This window comes from Nannospalax galili, unplaced genomic scaffold (assembly GCF_000622305.1).
Source record: "Nannospalax galili isolate Female #2095 unplaced genomic scaffold, S.galili_v1.0 scaffold851, whole genome shotgun sequence".
NCBI lineage: Eukaryota > Metazoa > Chordata > Mammalia > Rodentia > Spalacidae > Nannospalax > Nannospalax galili.
The window spans coordinates 812,214-833,793 of NW_008330578.1; the positions used below are offsets into that span (position 1 = coordinate 812,214).

General features: G+C 49.3%; 1 protein-coding gene across 11 annotated transcripts in view; it reads left to right on the top strand.

Annotated features, from left to right (window-relative positions):
- The window catches only part of Tex264 (testis expressed 264, ER-phagy receptor), a 32,228-nt gene extending 11,911 nt beyond the window's left edge, over positions 1-20,317 (top strand). For 8 of the 11 annotated variants that reach the window (XM_029554388.1, XM_029554393.1, XM_029554397.1 and 5 more), the window contains 3 exons: positions 991-1,212; positions 16,396-16,573; positions 19,754-20,317. In XM_029554388.1, coding sequence (XP_029410248.1) covers positions 991-1,212; positions 16,396-16,573; positions 19,754-20,037 — 684 coding nt within the window. In that variant the 3' untranslated portion in view covers positions 20,038-20,317. Of the gene's footprint in view, positions 1-990; positions 1,213-16,395; positions 16,574-16,781; positions 16,936-19,753 lie in introns of all 11 variants that reach the window. The other 3 variants (XM_029554421.1, XM_017802438.2, XM_008849671.3) reach the window with 3 other exon arrangements.
- Positions 20,318-21,580: the final 1,263 nt, after the last annotated feature.

Here is a 21,580-nt window from a genome sequence, read left to right on the forward strand (position 1 = left end):
TGCGTGTGATAGCACACGCCTTTAATCCCAGCACTCAGGAAGCAGAGGCAGGTGGATCTCTGAGTTCAAGCCCAGCCTGGTCTACATAGCAAGTTCCAGGCCAGCTGGGGCTACAGGGAGACACTGTCTCAAAAAGACCAGAAAACAAAACAAACAAAAAAACCGTTTATCAGGAACTGAGAGACTTAGGGAACTAACAGCCTGGAGTGTAGTCAGTAAGAAATTCGGAAAGAGGGCAGGTCTCAGGATGGGAAAGGGTCTAGAGGCCCTTGTGATAGTGGCTTGCCCTACCTGTAAGCCTAGGAGATTCCTTCTCAAATTTTCATCTCACTTCCTGACCAGTTCTATCCTGTGTGTTCTACTATGTACATTCACACATACTTGTTTTCATGGGAAATCCAGGAAGACATTGGTTGTGGGCTCTTCTCTTTGTTCCCATTCCTCAGTTCTGCTCCCTTGCCTGCCAGTAAAGCTTGCTCCTCTGGGAGATAAGAGGGAAATGAGCTAATTGGACTGTGCTGGATCCAGACCCCAGGATCCGCTATCTGCAATCTTTCTGGAGGCCCTGGGAGGCTGGGGGCCAGCAGAAGGCACCATCAGGAGATGGGAGGGCCCCTTGACAGTCCTGTTGATGATGGCCTATGTGGAGGATGATAGCTCAAATATCCTCTTTGTCCTTCATGCTGCTGGGCTCCTGGAAGGTAGAGACCAAATTTCTTTTTTCACTATGACCTCTGGGTCATGTATACTTCTTGGCATGTTTGTTGAAGGAATAAATGATGGGATGCATGAGAGTCCTACAACAGGATGCAGATATGGGCCATAGATGGTTTCAGTAGAGAAATGGCCAGCTCTGACCTGGTATCTAGGGCTGTGTGACCTGTCAGAGCTGCTGGTTCTCCAGGTCTAAGTTAGCACAGAAGCAGAGGGCCTGAAGTCTGAAGGCCTCCTTCCTTTGCAGAGCTCTGACCACTTGCTCTGCCTCCACAGGTGCCTCCTGAGAAGTGCCGCTGTGCAGTGGGCAGCATCCTGAGTGAGGGAGAAGAGTCGCCCTCCCCTGAGCTTATCCACCTCTATCAGAAATTTGGCTTCAAGGTATTCTCTTTTCCAGCACCCAGCCATGTGGTGACAGCTACCTTCCCTTATACTACCCCGCTGTCCATCTGGTTGGCAGCCCACCGAGTTCATCCTGCTTTGGACACCTACATCAAGGTGAGGCATAGATGTAGTATATGGAGGGTAGACAGTAAGGTCCATTGGGTGAGAACTAGGAGGACTTCCCAGGATGGGAAGAAGTGGTTTTGGGAGAACAACACCCTGAGGCCGTCATGGATCAGGTGTTTGGGGAACTAGGAATATTGGTAGAGGTGTTTTTTTTTTGGCATCTCTTTCAGATGCCTAAGAACTTAAGGTCAGAGCATCTCCCAAGAGCCTTTTCAGAAACCTGCTGTATTAGTTATTTTTGTTAAAGTAGTTAGTTACTTTTGTAAAAAAAAACCTGGTGTATTAGTTACTTTTGTACTAAAGGGTGACCAAAGGTAACTTAAGGAAGAAAGTTTATTTGGGCTTACAGCTCCAGAGAGGGAGTCCATAATGGCAAGGGAGGCATGGCGGCAAGCAGCAGGTATGGAAGCAAGAAGCTGAAAGATCACATCTTCAATCACACATAGGAAGCAGAGAGAGCAAACTGGAAGTGAGGTTATATACGCTCAACGTGTGTGTATACCCCCCCACCCCCCGTGTTGCACTTCCTGTAGCAAGGCTCCACCTCCTAAAGGTTCCATAACCTCCCAAACAGTGCCATCAACTGGGGACCAAGTGTTCAAATACTTGAGCATATGAGGGCCATTGTTTATTCAAACCACCGCACCTGGTTTAATCAGATTGGCTCTGGCTCTGTCCTACCCTGTCCCCATTTTGCTTGAGACCTGCCAAGGCATCAGTGGTCATATGTCACCCTGGTCTTGACCCTACCCTTGCTCCCTGAGCAGGACTCGAACGGTGGTGGCAGGCCTTGCCTCCTTCTCTTTTGACTTGGAAGGAAGTAATGTTGGCTATACAGCTAGTGTGGAGGAAGGAGGGGAGCAACCACCAAGGTCTCTATGTCTATAGAAGTCTTGAAAACTTGCTCAGTGTACACCCCTTCTCTAAATGTTTATAAACTTCAGTGCTAGGGAAATAACTGCAGTTTGCGCTTGAAAGCGATTATTTATTCATTCATTTGGAATGTGTTTATTGAGTGTCTCTGTGCTGAGTGTTCCTCAGCGCACATTGTGGAACACCAGCATAAAAGAGGCATGTTCAGTAAGGTGATGAAGGTAGGCAATTGCCGGGGATTCGAACCAGCAACCCCTGGGGAGGTGATGACTGGGGATGAGTAAACACGCCATTCACCAGCCCATGCTGCCCCCAATACCCGGGGACACTCAGACGCAATGGGGAGTCTAGTCAGGCCAGGACTCATTTATTGCAAGTGTTCCAAAACTTATAAAGGCACCTGGAAATCCCCCCCCCCCGAGGGTGTATCTTAAGGATGGTCACACGCTGATCATGCACTCCTTAGCAGTGCAGAAGTATTCTTCAGACTTTTAAAGCAAGCCAGGCTGCACCCCCAGTAACTTCCTTTTGGACCTATGAAAGGTGGGGCCTTTAGGTCCCCACAGGCAATAAGTATGGGATAAACACAGGGAAATAATAGGATGCAAAAGTGGTAGAGTGGTCAGGGATTGGAGGTCACTTCAAGGTTGAGTTCTAGGAGAGAGCCTTTGGAAAGGAGGTAAGAATGTTCTAAGCAGAGCAAAGGGCACAGGTGTGTTTGGGGTTTTCTGTATTGTTTTTGTTTCATTGTTTTAAATGTATTTTTTATTGAATTTTTGTGTATTTCATACACATCTTAGTCCTCTTTTTACCCCCTTCCCCATTGGCACCCTCCCATAGTCCCCCCTCCCCCACTGGATTTCATGCATTCTGTCATTTATGTTAAGGCCTATTGAGTCAAGTTAGTGTCCCCTGGTATTCCCCAGTGCAAGTTCATCCACTGGGCTTTAGTCAGCCTATCTAGAGTCACTCCCTTAAAAAAGATCAGCTCTTCATTACTTAGTAGTAATCAACTCCCCAATAGTTCATTGGCTAAGATTGGGGCCTTCTGCCCGTTTCCACAGTTCTATGCTAGGTTTTTGTCTGCTTGAGTTTGCATGGGCCTTGTGAATGCTGACACCATTGCTGTAAGTTCATATGAGCAAGGTCCCAGGAGCCGGTAGGACTCTTATTTCCATATGGTCATGCACCTCCCACCCTGGCTCTTACAATCTTTTTGCCCCCTCTTCCACATGGTCTCTGAGCCCTGGATTCATTGCTCTCTGTTGAATGAGGGAGCTTCGTTGATGAGAGTTGAGAGATAACGTTAGTATTCTCTCTACCCCTTGTTCCATTGTGTTCCTGAGTCTTAGGTGTAGAGGTTCCATTGCAGATGTGTCACTTAGAGTTGGGCATTTCACAAACACTTTAATCTCTGTGTGTGACCAGTTGTAGAACTCTGTAAGTCTCCATCTTATGCAAAAGAAGCTCTTTGATAAGTAGTGACTGGCATATTTGTCTGTAAATATAAGGATTCATATTTAGCATATAGTAAGAAATTACGGTTGTCTAGGCATGTGACAACCTTGGCGTTTTCTCTAAGGTCTATGACCTCTCTAGCCATGTATATTTGGCTATGTTTATAGTACTACACATGAGTTCCCTCCCATTAAGTGAGCTTTAGGTCCAGTTAAGAAACTTGATTATCCACAAGATAAAGGTGCTCCTGCTGCCCCAATGTAGTTTGTTGTGCTGGTCATTGTTGTGGTTATTAGGCCTTAAAGCCAGGATTGAACCTTCGATTGACATTCTCCCTTAGCAGCTTGCATAGTGTTCTCCAAAACTATGAGAGCTAGCCTTTAGGGAGGTGGCTTCTAGGTCAGTTCCAGCTCCTTTGCTCCAAGTCCTGTGTCCAAAGTATGTCTTGTCTTCAGCAATAGGGTCTTACCTTCACATTCTGGGAGGTAATCAAGGGCTATGGCAATAACCTGTATAATTTTGGGAGTCTCTTGGACTACCTGACCAACAACTTAAAGGAAGGTTTCTCCTGTCTGGCACTGTTTCTTTTTATATAGCCTTCAGCTGTACTCACAGACTCATGTAGCGATATTGTATGTGTAATTTTTCAGTAGTTTTTGGACTAATATGATTCCCTCTGGTTTTTTACACCAACTAGACATTATTTATCTCTCCTCTCTCTCCCCCTATCTAATCCTCCCTCCTCCCTCCCCAGTTAAAATACCCTCATTTTCCCCATTTCTCCCTTGGTAATACCTGGCTCCTATGGCCCCCATCTCTTGAGCTCCTTCTTCCCCTTTACCCCCATAGTTCCTTGTATAACCCTCCTTCTCTCCCTCCCATTTAAATACCCCATTTTCCCCTTCCTACTGTTCGTCTCGCTCAGGTTCCTTCTTTCCCTTTACTTCTCTGGTTCCTTTCCATTTTCCTGGCTCCTGCAGTTACACTCACATATAAAGATTTGGTACTAGAATCCACAAATGAGGGAGAGCATACATCATTTGTTTTTCTGAGTCTTTGTTATTTCACTTGCAACAGTTTCTAGTTCTATCCATTTACCTGCAAATTTCATGATTTTGTCTTTCTTCACTCCTGAGTAAAAACTCCATTGTATAAATGTACCACATTTTCATTAACCACTTGTCAGTTGAGGGGCACTTATGTTGCTTCCATTTCTTAGCTGTTGTGAAAAGAGCAGCAACAAACATGGATGTATAAGTATCTCTGCAGTAGAATGAGTCCTTTGAGTATATTTTTTGAGGCAAGGGTTATTGAGCCAGGTAACTTCAAATTTGCTGTATACCTGAGGCTGACCTTGAATTCCTGATCCTCCTTTTTCTACCTCCTAAGATCTAGGATTACAGATGTGTGCCACCATTCCTAGAAGAGAACATAAATTAAATCTAAATGCCATAGGGGGTGTGGTAGCACGTGAGCAGTGGATAACCTATGGCAGCAAGGGTTGTGCATAAGGCATGGCTAGAGCATAAGACAAGAAAGTCAGCAGGAATGGGAGCACAGCAGACTCAGACGTGCCTTTTGATTGTGTTCTGCAGGACATGTGGTGGAAATGGGAGCCCAGTCAGGCCCGGGGTAAGGAGGTACAAGAATGATGTCAGGGCTGGGGGATTAATAAATGAGATCCCAGGCCTTGATGGTTAAGGACAGGGCTGAAGAAGCAGGCAGAGCTGTCAGGAAGGTTGTTGTATTCTGGTGTCATGATGTGAGGTTGGAGGCTGAGGAAGACAAAGGTATGTTTCCTTTGTGATCTGGAAGGTGGTAGCCCGGAGCACTGCTAAGGAGGCTCTGCTTATTAGATCCTGGGTTGGACTGGAGGTGGGAAAGTAGGCTAATGTGATGGTAGGAAGGGGGACACACAAGTGCCCTAGGACTGTTCAGTATGGTACCTTAGGGGGAGGGGTCCTCACTCATTTCACTCAAAGAGCTTGAGTATGGTATTTTCCATCTTGTTTTGTCTATGCTATCTTCAACCTCAAGGGCTAATCTGGAGGAGCATCCCCAGATAATCCCTGGGTTCCCAGACCTCAGAATAGGGCGAATGGCATGTGGTGTGGTGGCAAGCGACTCAGCCACCAAAGCCTTTTCCTGGCTTCAGGGATTTATTTTTAGATATCTTTGTCCAAAATTCCCGGCCCCTGACAGCTTCACAAGTTGCCTGGTTTTGACGTCACCTCTTTGATGAAAACCCTTCCTCCTCCCTCCTCCTCCTGTGGGAGCCTGTCAGCTGTGCTCTGGGCTCCATTCTTCTGGGGTAGGGGCAACGAAAGGAAGCCAGAGGTTTGGGGCAGGGTGAAGGTCACTTCTCACCCCTGTCCTGGGTTTAGCCTGGCTTTGGGTCCTGGGGAACTAATCTGAGAAACGAGGAAGGGGCTGGTTGGTCATACCTGCAAACCACAGGATATAGCCCTGTGCCCCTCAATCCAGGACACAGAACCCAGTATAAGGCTGCCTCCCACCTCTGCCTTCTTTGCACTGCCCTGTGGTCAGAGAAAGGAAGCTAGTACTAATGAGACTCTAGCACTTGTGATTCTCCCACCCCTGCAACTGCCTATGACCACCCCCCTGCTCTCCCGTTTCCCCTCTCCCCTCTCCTCCCTTTCCCCTCTCTCCCTTCTCTCCCCTTTCCTCTCTCTCCCCTCTCTTCTCTGGATCTGAGATTGCTGTGAAGATTCTTCAAATGGAATGACAGCAGCCAGCAGCATTCTCTCTTGAGGGATGAGGGAGTAAGGAGTGAGGGAGGCTCGGAGGAATGGCTTGGCAGCCTCACCTGCACCCCTAGAAGCTACGGTAGGGAGTAGGGCATAGGAGACTTATGGGCATCAGAGAGCTTTAAGTTGGGAGATATAGAATAGCTGCTGTCCTGGCAGTTATACATGTGCCTAAGCCTGGAGCAGGATTGGTGTCATAGGACTGCAAGGGATCTTGGGGGGGCGGGGATTTACAGCAAAAAGCCCAAAGAGAAGTGTTTGTCAGGCCCTTCTGTGGCTTCTGGAAGGGATTAGCCATCCCAGCTTTGTGATCTGTGTTACAGCCTCTGGCTCTCTGGCTGGCCTTCCTCAGCTTGGCAACCTAGCAGACTGAACTGTAGGAGCCGAATTCTGCCTTTCTTCAAATATACTACTAGGGGCCTTCAGGCTGAACACCCTGGGACATTTTGTGTGAGGGCTCCCTGGGTACCATGTGACCATTTGTTTATGTAAAATATTCCTCATCTTGACCAGGCTGCTTCAGTGAAGTACAAAGAGGTAGTCTTCAGGGTAGGAGAAGACCGCTCCCTGAGTCCTAAGCAGGAGGTCTCTTTTTGCAGCTGTAGGAAGAAACTGGGCTTCCTTAAAATTGCAAGGCTACGGAGGAGATGAACCTAGATGTGAACCCAGAGCAGTGAACAAAGGCCTCAGAATTCACTTCAGGATAGAATTAGTCTGACTAAGTGTCCAGGGAAGACTTTGGGCACTCGGAGCTGCCAGCACTGAATGATGAAACGGGATCCTATGTTTGGGGTTATATATGAAAGGGCCCTAGTGTTGAATGTGACTGGCTATAACAGTTGATGTGGGTCACTGAGAGGGTTAGATTGGCCAAGCTGACTGACTCTACCACCATGTTTAGCTCCCCTCCTAGCAAGGTCCATAACCTTTTCCATCAGTCCCCTTCTCTAAGGTCTCTCATTTCCAGGGGAGGGTTCTTATAAAATGACTTAAGCATCTTCTCCCAAGATTAGGAAGACATGGTCTTGCTCACATGGTAGATAGCAGCAGGCAGGTCCCAGAAGTCAGATTTGGCCCCATACTATTAGAAAGAAGGCTAAAGAAAGAGTTGCCAGAAAATGTGGTGTGTCTGTTGGGGGAAGATGTTGGAGGCCAAATTCTGGGACAAATTGATTGACTAGGATTGTCTAACCAAGAACTTAAGGTGAGGAAGGGACCCCAGACCATACTTTTCAAGTTGCTCTGGGGTGGGAGCTAGTGGCTATGCTGAGGTGCCCTGTGACTGGCAGCTTGGGATTGGGGATGCACTCAGACCCTTCCCTTGCTTCAACTGGAGTAGCTATGCTTAAGGTTCTTGAATCTAGGTGATGTCTTAGCCTTTTGTCTGGAAGAGGGCTTCTGAGGTTCAACTAGTTTGAAAATCTCTTACCTAGTTGAAGTGTACTACCACTGGGCAGAGCCCCCTCCACCCCTGCCAGATACATGCTTATTCTGGATCCTGAGGATGCTGTGCAGCTGCGGTGTGAGTGGAATGAAGAGACAGCAGGCCAAGGTGGGAGCTTTCAGAAGAGGCAGTTGTTTCTGGTGAGCATCGCTCTGATTGGAAACTGGAATTGAATGGAGCCCTGAGGAGTGCAGGTTGAAGGTCTGTCTTGGTGGAGGTGGCTGAACTCTCAAGTGCTGGGTGATAGTATAGCCAGCTAGGATCTAAGGAGCAGGGACCCCAGCAGCATACCCGTGGAAGTGTGTCAGCTTGATGAGCTGAAGGAAGCTCTTAGCAGCCTGTTCAGAACCTGGGTTCTGCCCACTGGGCTCTGAACCCTGTCTTTGCGCCCTCTTAGCCTGCCTCTCTGAAGGAGTTACTGGGTGGGAATGAGTCCCTGCTGGGGCCAGAACATTAGAGATCAATGGGGCCATGGGAATCCAGATGAGGGAGCCCCACAGGGAATTTGAAATCTGGTCATCTCTCTCTCTCTTTCTCCCTTGCCTACCACCTTGGCCCAGCCAACATGATAGGGCTCCAAGCTTTATTTTAATAAGGAAGGCAGAGCTAGGGTGGGGCTCAGCATTAGAGCATGTGCTTAGCACACACAAGGCCATTTCCTTCCCTATCACCAAAAAACAAAGGATGATGTAGAGGCCCTCTTGACATTTAAGCCGTGTCCGTTATTCAACAATTATTTACTGAACCTTCCTTTGTGTGTCAGTGTTCTGGGCATGGAAATCAGTTAGGAGATAATCATAGGGTATTACTCAAAGTCAGTATCCCCAAATGGAAGACAGAGGCCTAGAGAGAGGGTTACCTAAGGTCAAGGGATGAAGCAGTGGCTGAATCCAGACATGAATGGAGGTGGGACCAAGAGGCAGAGGACTTGTCATGAATTTGTGATATGCTTAGAACAGTGTCATGGTGGGTCTGGGATGACAGTAACATGCACCTGCTTGATGCACAGTCCCCAGCCCTGGTAGTTAGTGTTGGAGCCTGAGGCTGCTGGGTTTTCCCATTTTCCCAGCAGGCACTCATTAATGGTGGCCTTGTAGCTGCTCCAGGCACAGAAAACAGATGCTTCAGGCACCTTATTGGGCACCCTCAGTGAAATAGAGGCTGCTTCAGTCCTAGGCTTCCTTCACTGGGTCTCCAGAGCCAGGTCACCTGACAGAGCTGCTACCTGACAACAGCCTGCTCCAGCATGGAGAGGAGAGCACTCTTGAGTAGCCCAGGACTTAGGGGTTGAATTATAAGCCCCTAGAACATTTTTTCCCATTTCCCCCATCTAGAGTTTACCCATGCCCTAGAGGTGTGGGGGTAAAAAGTAGAGAGAGATGGGGGAGGGTCTCTGGGAAAGACAAAACAACTCTCTCTGGTGTTGGTAAAGATAGGCAGTGGGTTGTTTAGGTGGGAAGGCAGGACCAGAAGAAGCACTAGAATCCACTGAGCCCAGAGTGCCCAGGAGCACAAGAGCTTCGGTTCAAACGATTAGGTTTAGGCTTGGCATGGTGGCACATGCTTTAATCCCAGCACTCAGGAGGCAGAGGCCAGAAGATCTATGTGAGTTCAAGGTAAGCCTGGTATATATAGCCAGTTCCAGCCAAGCCAGGGATACATAGTAAGACTCTGTCTCAAAAAGAAAAGATCAGACTGTGTCTGGCAAGTACCGGGGAGCCGCTGAGTATCTGCCATCATGTCACCTGAGTGACAGTGTCCATGCTGGGCTTCAGAGCAAGACTCTTGAGTGATGGGAGATGAGGAAGAACTGGAGGCCATAGCCAAACTCACAGTAAGAGAAGCAGAAGTTAGTGGAAAGTAGCAGTAACTGCTTATTCCCAGATGCCCCCAAGGCAGAAATAGACCCTCCCCCCATACCATCTCTTGACTCCTGGTACCCCCTAAGGAACTGCTGGAGGTTGAGCTGTATAGGGACCCATGAGATGCCAGGCCTTTCCCTCCTGCTGACCTAAGCACTAGAACCTGCTCTTCAGGCTTTCTGGCTTTATCCTTCCTTTCTCCCCTCCCCCAGGACTGAAAGCACAAAGCCAGCCTTTGCTGGGGTGGCGTGGGAGCCACCACTCTCGAAATACCAGCTTGGGTATTGTAGCTTGGCAGCCCTGTGGGACCCTGGGGGCTGAGGCTGTCTGGATGGTGGTGTTTGGTTGCACCATCACCAATCCAGAGGGAACACCTTTCTTAGGCAGATGGAACTTACCAAGGAAGAATTCTGTTGCTCTTCTCCAGAAAGCTTGGAATTTGGGACAGAGGAGGGAACTTTTCCATAGAGAATGACTGTGCCCTTTGATGGAACCCTCACATAACAAGAGGCTATTTGTCTAGTTAGGCCAACAGGAAGGACTTCCCTGAGAGATGGAGAAGAGGTCAAAGTGCCAATAGAACTGGGAAATTCAGGGCTGCCTTCACTCTCATCCTCTATCCTTCTTGCCCACTCATCCTTCCACTCTGGCTCTTCTGACTTCTGGCTCTCAGGAGCTTGACTTCATTACTCCATCTGCACTGAGCAGCCTTCTTGCTGCTAGATAACCAGTAACATTTTCATGAGATTGTGAGTCAGACAGAGACCAAGGTCCTTGACTGTACAGATATTGCACAGTGTTTGGGTCTTGGAGAAAAGGTGGGTTGTTGAAACTAAGGTAGGAGGAGCATTGTCAAGAGCCCCCAGATTCAGAAGGTAGAGCCATGGCATCCCTTGGCTGACCTACCCAGAGCTCTGGCTAAGTATTCATGGATTACTCACTCCCATGTTCCTAGCCTGCTGTTCCTTCTCTTCATTGGCCCAAGAATTGGAGCAGGGCTGAGCTAAGGTTGTATATTGTCTCTGGAGAAAAGAAAGACTGGACTTGGCTGCAGGACCAGGGCTTCCCGGTTTGTACAGGCACTAGCATGTGTGAGGACTTGGGTCTCAGGTACCTGCTTCCTTTCTCTGCTCCTCAGTGCCCAGCATACCTTGATACCTGACTGCCGCTGGCACCCCCTCCATGAGCTGCCTAGGAAGCTAGGGCCTTGGTAGCACCAGGGAGATGAGCAGAGGTGTAAATTGTGTGGTGAGCTGCCGGCTCTGAGGTGAAAATGAAAAGTCTTCAGGCAGCAGCAGCAGCAGGCACAGCACCAGGCCTCCCTACCTTGCTCCTTCACACTTTTCCCCCTTCTGCATTCTTCCCCAGGCTCCTGCCCAGGCCTGGCCCTGCCTGCCTGATTCCTCTGCCAACATTTAGGGGCCTTCCAGACTGACCCCAAGCTACACCTGATTCCAAGGAGGCCTTGATTTCTTCACTTCATTATGTTTTACTAGTTGATTGATTAGCACACAGAAAGGTAGGCCATCCTTTAGAAAACTGTTTCTGTTTACTAATGTTTATGGTCCCATCATTGATTCTTTTTTTTTTTTTTTTTTTTTTTTTTTTTTTTTTTTTTTTTTCTTTTTTTTTTTTTTTTTTTTTTTTTTTTTTTTTTTTTTTTTTAAAAAAAAAAAAAAAAAAAAAAAAAAAAAGAGGACGATAAATCTTTCACTGTGATATATCAAAATAAAAAAAACTTGCTGTGTAGACCAGGCTGGCCTTGAACTCACAGAGATCTGCCTGCCTTTGCCTCTTGAGTGCTGGGATTAAAGGCGTGCACCACCACTCCTGGCCTAGCATTGATTCTTTTGGGGTTTTCCACATACACAATTGCCCTGTCTTTAAATGGTGTTCTTTCCCCTAGTTCTTTACTTTTCTGAAATAATTTATTCTAGTCCTTTTATTTCATGGTTGGAGAAACTGAGGCCCAGAGGGAAGCCACTCATTTCTTGTAGCTGGGCTAAGGTTTTAGACATCTGTGGAGGGTTTTCTATGCTAACTCCTGTCTCTTCTCTCCCTTTCCTGACAGTCTGTTCCCTTTGCTTATACTTTGCAAAGCTTTTGACTTTGCTCCTACTAGCAGATGAAGGCAAGGGAAGAGGGTGTTCACTAACCCTTCAGGAGACTCTCCTTGCTGGCACTGGGGTGCTCCCAGGGCCATTACAGACAGGTTTAGGTTCTGGGCTAGAAGCTGTTGGGAGGTATGGTGGAAATGAGAGGGGAAACCAGGAAGAGGGAAGTTGACAGAAGTTCCTGGGCAGAATAATAACAATGTGCTACATTCTAACTGCAGCCCTCCCTGCTGTGCCTCCCCCAAGCACTTTTCACATACAACACAGACCGGCTGCCTAAGGGGCCTCCAGGGTCTGAGCCCTCACTTGCTGGAACTGCTGTGTGCAGGCGGGTGCATATCAGTGTGTGTGTGTAATTAAAAATGAGCATGCATCACTTCCCCCAGCAAGGAAATGGCTGCCATCGGGTGGGATGCAACAGCTGCTGACTGACTGTGTGGCTGGTTGATTTGGCCATTTGGTACAGAGGGATGAGTAGGATTGGGTAGCAGAAGGGGAACAAAAATTCCCCAAATCTAATGAAACAAGAGGTAAGAAAGCTGCATCAGGTGGCACTCACTCTTTTTGGGGCCTAGAGCTTAGGTAGGAGATGTGTGGTGCAGTCCTTGGCCTCATCATGACTTTCTCATTTAGGACATTCACCACCTACCTCTAAGGAAATCCTTGAGTAGCTGGGAAGTGGGATTTTCTTTCAGCTCTCAGCCTATGTCTCACTGCTTCTGTCTTCCACACCCTTGCACACTTGTAGCTGAAGCCAGTGCAGGCTAGAGTTCTAAGAGCAAAACACAAATGAGGATTGTTCAGATCCTTTCTATTGTATCCTTCCTTCTTCTCCCTGAATTCAGAAAGATCTGCCTGTGGGTCCTGAGAAGAAACCTTGGTCCATCACATCAGTCTAGCCCCTTATGAGAGCCCTGAGTTGTATGGGCAGATACTTGCCTCCTGCCCAGGAGATGCTTTTAGCCTGAGGTGAATAGTTAAGTTCCCAAGATGGCTGAGGTGACACCATGACAGTCTTGTGTGAGGTGGTGAACTGTTTTTTTCCCTTGTCTGCTGGTACTCTTGGGTAGGTAACCCATGTCAGTGGAGGGTAGAGTGGTGATGGGGAACAATATGCTGATGACTGAAGTCTCCTAGAACTCCATACATCATGGGTGGTGCCCCCAAGTCCCTCTCTTATTAATCTGCTTCTAGAAGGCCCAGATGGGAGGGAAGACTTGGGGGTATGTCTAAGGGACCAGGACTTCCAAATCTGTTTCTAGCAGTTCCTGGTAAAACCTTGGAAGGACTGGATGACTTCTTCTGTTAGGTGGATAAGGCTGTGGAGGTCTGTATCTCTCTCCCCGTGGGAGGGCCTGATAGTCTCTGTATATGTGAGTGAGCTCCTCTAGGATGTGGGCTTGTCTTATGGTCTGTGGCCTCAAGACCAGGAAAGAGTCCACTATCCTGGCATTGCTTCAACATGCTTTTAACTATCTTGGCTGTGAAAGTGGTATTGCAGTGATGAGGGGAGACTTCATGCTCCCTTACCCAGTACCAGGCTAGTGTGGCATTGAGTTGGTGTCCTTGGCCATTGACAGTCTGCTCTCCAAGGGCTCCCTGGAGCTAGCTGAGGGAGAGACAGCTGGCCTTACCTTCCTCCAATGATTTTCCAATATTTCCTGTCTCATCGACATGCTGCCTGGGCAAGCAGCTCCTGCTGTGTAGTAAGGACCCAAGAGCCAGCTCATGGCTACCCTCTCTTTCCCTAGAGGTTGTACCTGACTGGGAGGAAGAAGGCTTATTCTCTCTGCTCACTCAGGGACAGGGCATATGGCTGGTTCTGCCCCCTCACTTTCTGTCCCTAGTTCCCATTAGACTCATTCCTGCTTGGTGGGCAGAGCACAGAGGAGAGCATATTCTCCCAGAAAGTTATACAGGGACAGCTATAAGCCCCTTTCTTGCCTGTGGGCCAAGTTAGTTTACCCCTTTGCCTTCTCCCTGCCCGAGTCTGAATTTTGACAGGACCCAGCATGTGTTATAATGATTTGGGGTTGAGCAGGCAATGAGATTTTAATTAGCTTCATACTTTCTTCCAGTAGAGAGGGCCAGGGGCCCCCCAGGTAGCAGGGAGTGGGCCATTGCTGGATTTGGGTCTGAGGCAGGCCTGGGCAGCAAGTGTTCCCTGTGTAGGAGGCTGTGAAGAGGGAGGGATGGGCAGAGAACTGTAGCCCGGCCACAGTTTGCTCTCCATCCTCTGTCTCCCCCTTTCCTCTGTTCTCCCGATAGCTTTGAGATGAAGGCGATGGCAAGGATGGAGGATGTAGTTTCCATGGTAACGGGGCTGTCCACAGTCAGGCAACTTCAGAGCTGGGCTCTCCGGAGGAGGCAGATGCGCAGAGCAGCCACAGAGCTGCCTGCCAATGAGGGGGCTGACAGAGCAGGTGGCACAGGGTGGCTGCCTGGTTGCTGCCCACCCCGATGCCCAGCCTAGAAGAGTACTACCTCCTCTTTCCCTTATTACAGCTAAGCTTCTCAAGAAAGGAAGCAAGGGAGGTGGCATGAGTTTTCACAAGGATTAGGGCTGGGATGTAGTCCTCATACACCTGGAGTCTCTGGGTAGACACAGGCTTTAGTCTCTGGGAGCATCCCCAAAGACCAGCTGTCTGTTTCTCTTGAGATGGCCATTGGTCACTCTACTTCTGCCATTTGGACCCTTCAAATGCTCATAGCATCATGATGTTGGTGAAGGCCATGCTTTGACTGTATTTGGGGACCCTTTCCTTTTCTTTAGCTACCAGAGAAGAAACTAGACCTTGGGGGAGCCTCCATGGCTTTGGCAGACTGGCCCCGTTTGCTGAATGGAGTTCAGGTTTGGAAGATACCTGCCCTTAGGTGCCGGCATTGGAGGGGTCCCAAGGCCTAGTAGCTCCTACTTTCTGATAAAGTGTCCTGCTCCCTAACAGTAGGTTGTCATCAGCCTCCTCTTGAAGACCAGTGCTGCAGTAGCCCTGTAGGCAGGTCCAGAAACATAGGTAGCCATCAAAAAAAACAAACCAAAACAAAGCCCCAAAGCCATTGGCTTTTATGGAGGTTGCATGAAACTCATGAGATGGAGCCCAGGAGAAGAAACAGACTGGCCTGAAAGATTAGACTCAAACTATTGAAAATAATGATTTTCCTTCACTGACTTAGAAGCAACACCATTAGGATGTTGCCATCCATATTTGGGTGCATGGACACTCAAGATAAAGACTTTGCCTGGGTTACTTGTAGAGTTTAAATCTGAGCTATAGCTTTCCTGAGTTAGGCCGTCTACCCCCAATGTGGCATCCTGGATATATCTACTTTCCAGATGGCACTGAGGGTCCTAACTGGATCCTCCTGTCAGACTTTCTTCTCTTCCTCTTTCCCATCCATAGGCTCATTTTTACAGCCCTCTCAGCAGACTTAAATTGGAGGAGATTACTTAACCCTTGAGTTGGCTAGGCAGGCGGACAAGTAGATTCCTGGAGTGGCTTCTCTGCACCAGGCGATAAGTCTGTCATTACTGTTAAGTGGAAGGCTCATTTCAGAGCTCACGGTGAGAGCCGGCGGGTGCTATAAATAGCCGTGTTGTGAAGGTTAGCGGGTGAGCAGTGACAGGGCAGGGGCCTCACAGTTGTCTTGGTGGGTAATTGCATCTCATCACAGGAAAGGGAGGGCAGATTCTGGAGCAAGAGATGCTTGACCCCTGTTCCAGTTGTTCTTGCCTGCGTCAGGGTAGCTATGGCATGTGTCTGCCTGCTTTGATGCACCAGGAGGTAAGAAATATTGGTCTGTGTCTAGGCAGAGGGAGTAGAATACCTATCAGAGCTTGGGGTCCTCAAAGCTGGTACTTTAGTTCATTAGGTAATGTCCAGTGCTACCACATGTCCTGCGTAGCTCAGGTTTTATCTCTTCTTCCCTTAGAAAAAACCCTGGGCTCAGGTATGAGGAGATACAGGAGCCATATTTGATAGTCTCAGAGGTTGACATAGACCTAGCCAGGGGCATGGGAGTGAGAGTCTGTGGCAATATGTCTATGGACAGGGGCTGGAGGCCCCAGCATCAAGGGCACTGACCTCACCTGATAACTCTGTCAGTCAGCATTGTCCAGGGTAGAGAGGAAATTGGGTCAGCAAGTTCTAGGCTGGAAAGTCAGACAAGTCAGACCTTGGCTTGAGTGTCTGGGGCCATAGTTCATGGAGTTCTTGTCTCATATGGTATAGGTGTGCCAAACTTTATTCTTTGTGAGACCAGCCTTTTAGTCCTAGACATGCACATGGAATTAGCAGGTTCTTGGGATGTTTTAGTGTCTGACTTAGAGAGTTGACTCTTAAGTAGTCTTTAGACTACTGCTCCTGGAATATGGGGTCCTGCTCTTGGAAAACTTCTCTTGTGCCTCCCTCAGTATGGGTTTGAAGAAATGGATAGAAGGCACATGCCATTTATACAACAATGCATAGTGGTTGCCTGACTTGGCCTGTCATTGTCTGCCTCCCTGCTGGGGCCCTGACCTGGGCTGGGAGGTGAAAGGGGGTAATTAGTTGCCTTGCACCTCCAAAAGGAATAATAGGCAGTAGACAGTTCCCCAGGACAAGTGGGTCGGGGCTCTATAGTGCTTATACCACATTTTGCAACACTCTGGTTAGGAGCGGAAGCTGTGTGCCCACCCTCGACTAGAGATCTACCAGCAAGACCAGATCCATTTCATATGCCCCCTGGCACGTCAAGGAGATTTCTACGTGCCCGAGGTGAAGGAGACAGAGCGGAAATGCCGGGGGCTTGTGGAACCCAGTGACACCCAGATGGATGGCCCAGGTACCAAAGGTGGGAGAAATAGAGTGGGCCCCATCTAGATTTCCTCTTCCACACATCTAGGTACACAGTTGAGGAGGTTTCTCTGTTGGAGCTGGCACTATAAGTATCAGCCTCTACTTGGCAAAGGGAGGAAGGGGATGGCCATAACCCACAACCAGAATTGCCTGTTCCCAGACATGTACATCCGCATAGATGTGGATTCACACATGTTTTCCAGGCAACAAAAAGACCCTGTCTGGATTCCCTTCAGATGCAATAGGAGTTCTTAAGTTCCAAACAGCTGGATGTTCATGGAAGAGGGTTGAGTCTGCTCAGGAAGAGTCACTTGGGTGGGGCTCATCAGGGAGTAAGACTGGCACTATGTCTGGAAGGTAAGAAAGGAGACAAGGTATTCTCTTGTCTACCAGTATGGGACTCCTTCCAGAGCCCCTGCCACCAGAGCCAGCCTGTTTACCTGCTGGTAGCCATAATGCCCCAATCCAGGCAAGTGGGCTGCTTCTCTCTTCCTAGCCCTGTACCATGATCTCATGTGACCCAGGGGCAAGGGCCCTGCTTCTAACACATGGGCAGTCCTAGGGGCCCCACCCTTTGGCTGTTCTGGTAGAGCCTTGTATGACTCTGAAAGTTCATAATTTTGGGGGGTGATACAGGACCATGGGGAGAAAAACTGTCTCTCTTCTTCTCCAGGAGTCTCTCTTCAGTCTTCAACAGCCAAGGCCACCCTAGAGAGACATGTGTTGGCAGGGGCTGGTGGGGGAGGGTACTAGGAGGCAATCTCTTCTCCCTTGGGGCCTATGTCCAACATAGTTAACTTCATCTGCCATTTAATTACCTCCATGGGGTACTGCTTCCTTCTGTCTGGTAGTGCCTGGCAGATACTTTTCATGCCCCTACTGTGGGCACCAGACATGGAACAAGGTCAGCAAGCCCAGGCAACCCCCAGGGTAGGAAGGAGGAACACCTTGATCTCCCTACAATATCCTCTGCCTCCTGCCTTCCTGGTCCACCCACCCAGTTTACTTCCCTCCCAAACACTGCCTGCCAAAGGTGTTAAAGGACTGCTTGGCACTCAAAACATACAGCTGGCTGCAGCCACAGTTCCCACACCCCTGAGGTCCTTGGTCTGTTCTCCCCATCAGCCTGCCCGCCCACTCCCTACATGCATGCTGTGGGATCTGCCTACTCCTGACAGAGTCTGTCATGACACTGGGGGCAGCCACACTCCAGGTGCATGCCACTTACATAGCAATGCATAGTGTGTGCCTCGCTGCCCAAGGCTTGGCCTGTTCTGCCTGCCTCCCTGCTGAGGCCCTGACTTGGGCTGGAAGGTGAAAGGGGGTGATTAGTTGCCTTGTGCCTGTTATTACATTGATGTATTATTTAGCTGAGAGAAGCAATGAATATTTGATCTCTTTGCATTGGCTGTGGGCAGAGGAGGAAGGTGGTGGCTTCACATCCCCTGCCCAACAGCCTGGGGATTCAGGGGCTGCTTTGCCTTGCCTAGGATCCTCTCCTGGGACACAGGCTCAGGACACAGGGACCTCTTCCTGTGGGGTTGTAGGAATACCATGCTTCTTCCTTAGAACTCATTTATAAGGAGTGTTCATCTGTTTCCAAGGGCTGTCTTCATCTAGTATGCGGAGTCTGGGTTGAAGGAGGCACTCCTGGGCTCCTTCCTCTCATTACCCTTATCTGAGAAGTGGGGCTGGTCCCTGTACCCAGAGTCTTAGGAGAACCATTAGGTGGGTAGGCAGACAGAACTTGACAGTAATAGGACTGGGGAGAAACAGTCCTGTCCTTTGTGCCTTTCAGGCCCATAGCCCCTGGGACACTGATATCAGTGTGAGGGAGTGAATGAGGAGCTGGAGTCCTGCCCCAGGGTCAGTGGTAATACCCATAACTCAAAGCTTATTTTGGGTTCCTGCTCTGCTTTGCAGGCATGTCTCTACCCTAGCAAGAGGAATCCCCAGGGCCAGCAGTCCTGCACTTCCAGGGCTTACCTTACCTTTGCTAGTAGGGCTCAAGAGAGCATCTTCTGGGGACAAATTAGGGGAGCAGACCCTCAAATCCTCATCATGCTAGGCCCCGGCTGAGGCTCAAGGACAGCTCTAGGCCACTGCAAATGCCAAGCAGTCCCCAGCTGCTCCTGGCTCAGGGCCTTATCACCATGGAGACAGCTGGGAAAGCAGGCCCACCCTCACCTTCCATGATGTTTAGCAGCTTTGACAGCTGCCCCTCTCCACTCATACTAAACAGATGGGCTTTCTCCCAATCTGGAGTCCTGCACACAGTAGGTCCAAGCTTTTTGTTCTCTGTGCCACCTCCACTGGCATTCAGTGCCCCTGAAGGACTGAGGGGTTGCTCCTGGACAGGGCATATGAAGGGCCACTTGTTTGGAGGATGTACCAAGGGTAGAAGGAGTAGATTAGAAAGCACCAGTTGTTGGGAGGGGGGCTTGGTAGGTAAGGGTTCCCCTGGGATGACCCAGACATATATAGGAAGAAAGTCCTTAAAATGCTTCATCATAGTATCCTCCTTCCTTTTGGCTGGTGTATATTTGTCAGGATTTCTCCATCCTCACGTCTCAGTTCCTTCTTTATTTGGGATACAGTATGGTCAGTGTCTAGCTGATGTCCTGGATGCAACTATTCCTTGAGGAGGCTTTTGTGGGGGCAGGGACTGGAGGGTAGACTTCTTGGTCCATTCTTCAGTCCTCATGCCTCCTGGGCAAAGTTCTGTAGCTGTCCCAGGACAAACCTCTCTCCAATTCTGAAGTGAATGGCAGAGGGGACACTATTTGGGTCTCTTTGTTGTACTCTCATCTCCTCACCCTATGGCTGAGTGGCCCTTAATAGATGTGGGGGTGGAGGCCAGTGGCTTTGTGGGAGTGCAGGGAACTGAGGCTAATTTAGGGTGGGGAGGGAAGTACACAGCCAGCTGCTACCCTCTCTGACTTTCTCTTCCATACTACACACTCTCTTGGTGCTGTCATTGTAGCCCTGGTCAGGGCAAAGGGCAGAGGGCATCTGGAATGGGCCTCCTGAGCCAGGGTGGCTGTATTATTCATGAGTGGACTGCTGCATGCTCAGTTACTGAGCTGCTTGTAGAGTCCCTGCCCTCTCCGTAGAGGAAGGTACAGTGGGAATGTATAGTAGTTGACTGACTAGTGCTCCCTTGTCCTGGCCATAGGAGCTGACACAACAAGTGACACAAGTTCTGTAAGCCTGGAGGTGAGCCCCGGCAGCCGAGAGGCTTCAACTATCACACTATCTCATGGAGCAAGCACCCGTGGCTGGGATGATGGTGACAACCGCAGCGAGCACAGCTACAGCGAATCGGGTGCAAGTGGCTCATCCTTTGAGGAGCTGGACCTGGAGGGCGAGGGGCCCTTGGGGGAACCACAACTGGGCCCTGAAGCCAAGCTTCTGGGGGCTGCTCGGGAGCCTAGCACCCCTGAGAGGGGTGAGGAGTAATCATAGCCTTCACCCTTTCATGGTGCATTTGTTAAGGAACTGAGCAAACTCTCCAGCTCTCATTTTCCTTCACCTCCCCAGCCTGGGCTGGGAATACCAGGGGTCTGACTTCTACCCCAAGCCTCTAGCTAAACCTTCTCACTGCCCTTTTGGCTCCCAGGGCCAAAGGAGCTAGAGACTGTTATCTGCACCAGCCTTCTAGGCTGCCAACTTTTTTCAAACTCATATTGGAGCTTCCAGAACTCAGAATAAAGTGAATTACTTTCTTGTTTCACCTGGATTTGAGCTGTGCATTTGTTCTATCTTGGGGAGCCCTGTGCAAGTAGACTGGGAATAGCAGGAGCCTGCCCAAATACAAAGTGAGGAAGGAACATGACCAAGTATACCCTGGGGAGAAGGGTATTGGCGGTCCTTCACTCCCTGCTCTATCACCCCAATGAACAGTCACCTCCGCATCGCAGCAGCCCCAGGGACTCTCCAGGCTGCTGAGGAGCAGAGCAAGGAGTATCCTCCAAGGGCTGGGGAGGGGGGAGTCCCAGCAGCCTCTTTGCTTTGTGCCTGTGGCTCCAGTGTGCCTGGGCTCATGCTGAGATCTCCCCAGCAGGTGAAGACATCCCTGCTGGGCCTGCCTAGTGCCTTTGTTCCTGGGTGTGTGCACAGGTAGGGCAGTGACTGTGAGCTTCAAGATGTGACTGTGGTTGCACATGGCCATATATGTGTAGGCAGCTGTGTGGCTATATGCTTGTGTTGCTGCATGTTCTGTGTTTATATGGTTGCATTTATAGGGATGCATGAGACTAGCTGGAAACATACGAGGGCTTTCTCCATATACAGTTACCTGTGTGGATCTGCCATAGGTGTGTGTGTATGGTTGTATGTTTATGTGTAAAGCTATGTGTTTTACTGCATATCCATGGATAAAGCCATGGGCACAGCTGTGTGTCCATGATTATAACTGTGTTGGCGGTGGGCATGTCAAAACAGCTGTTTGTGGCTATACATACTGCTATGGTTGTATGGCCATGTTCATATGTGTAGTTGTATGTATATGCCTGTGTTCACATGCACTTTTGGGCGTTATCCCCATGTATAGTTAATGTATCATGGCTAAGCTTGTTTATGACTTCCCATGTATACAGCTATGTCTGTTCAGCTGGGTGTGTCCTTTGTATGCCCAGCCAGGTGTGGTAGCTACATAGCTGAGTGTCACTGTGTATCTTTGTGCTGCAGTGGGACAGTACAGCTTGCTTGCTTCAGACCATGTGATGGGCTTCTTGTGCTGCTGTGTATAGCAACATCTGTGTATAAAGTCCTGTGTCTTGTGAGGCTGTGTTGGTGAGTGGGCTGGAAATGTGGCTGGGATCTCTGTATGGCTTCTCACCTCAGCACTTTCCTGCTGTCAACCCCTCTGCTCCAAGAGCCTGGCCCATCACTCACCTACCCCAGGGAGTATTGCTCTGAGCCAGCCAGAGGGTGAGAGCAGCCGGTGGCAGAGCTGGAACTGGAAGACAGCATTGTCTGTCTCCCCAGCTCTGTCTGACAG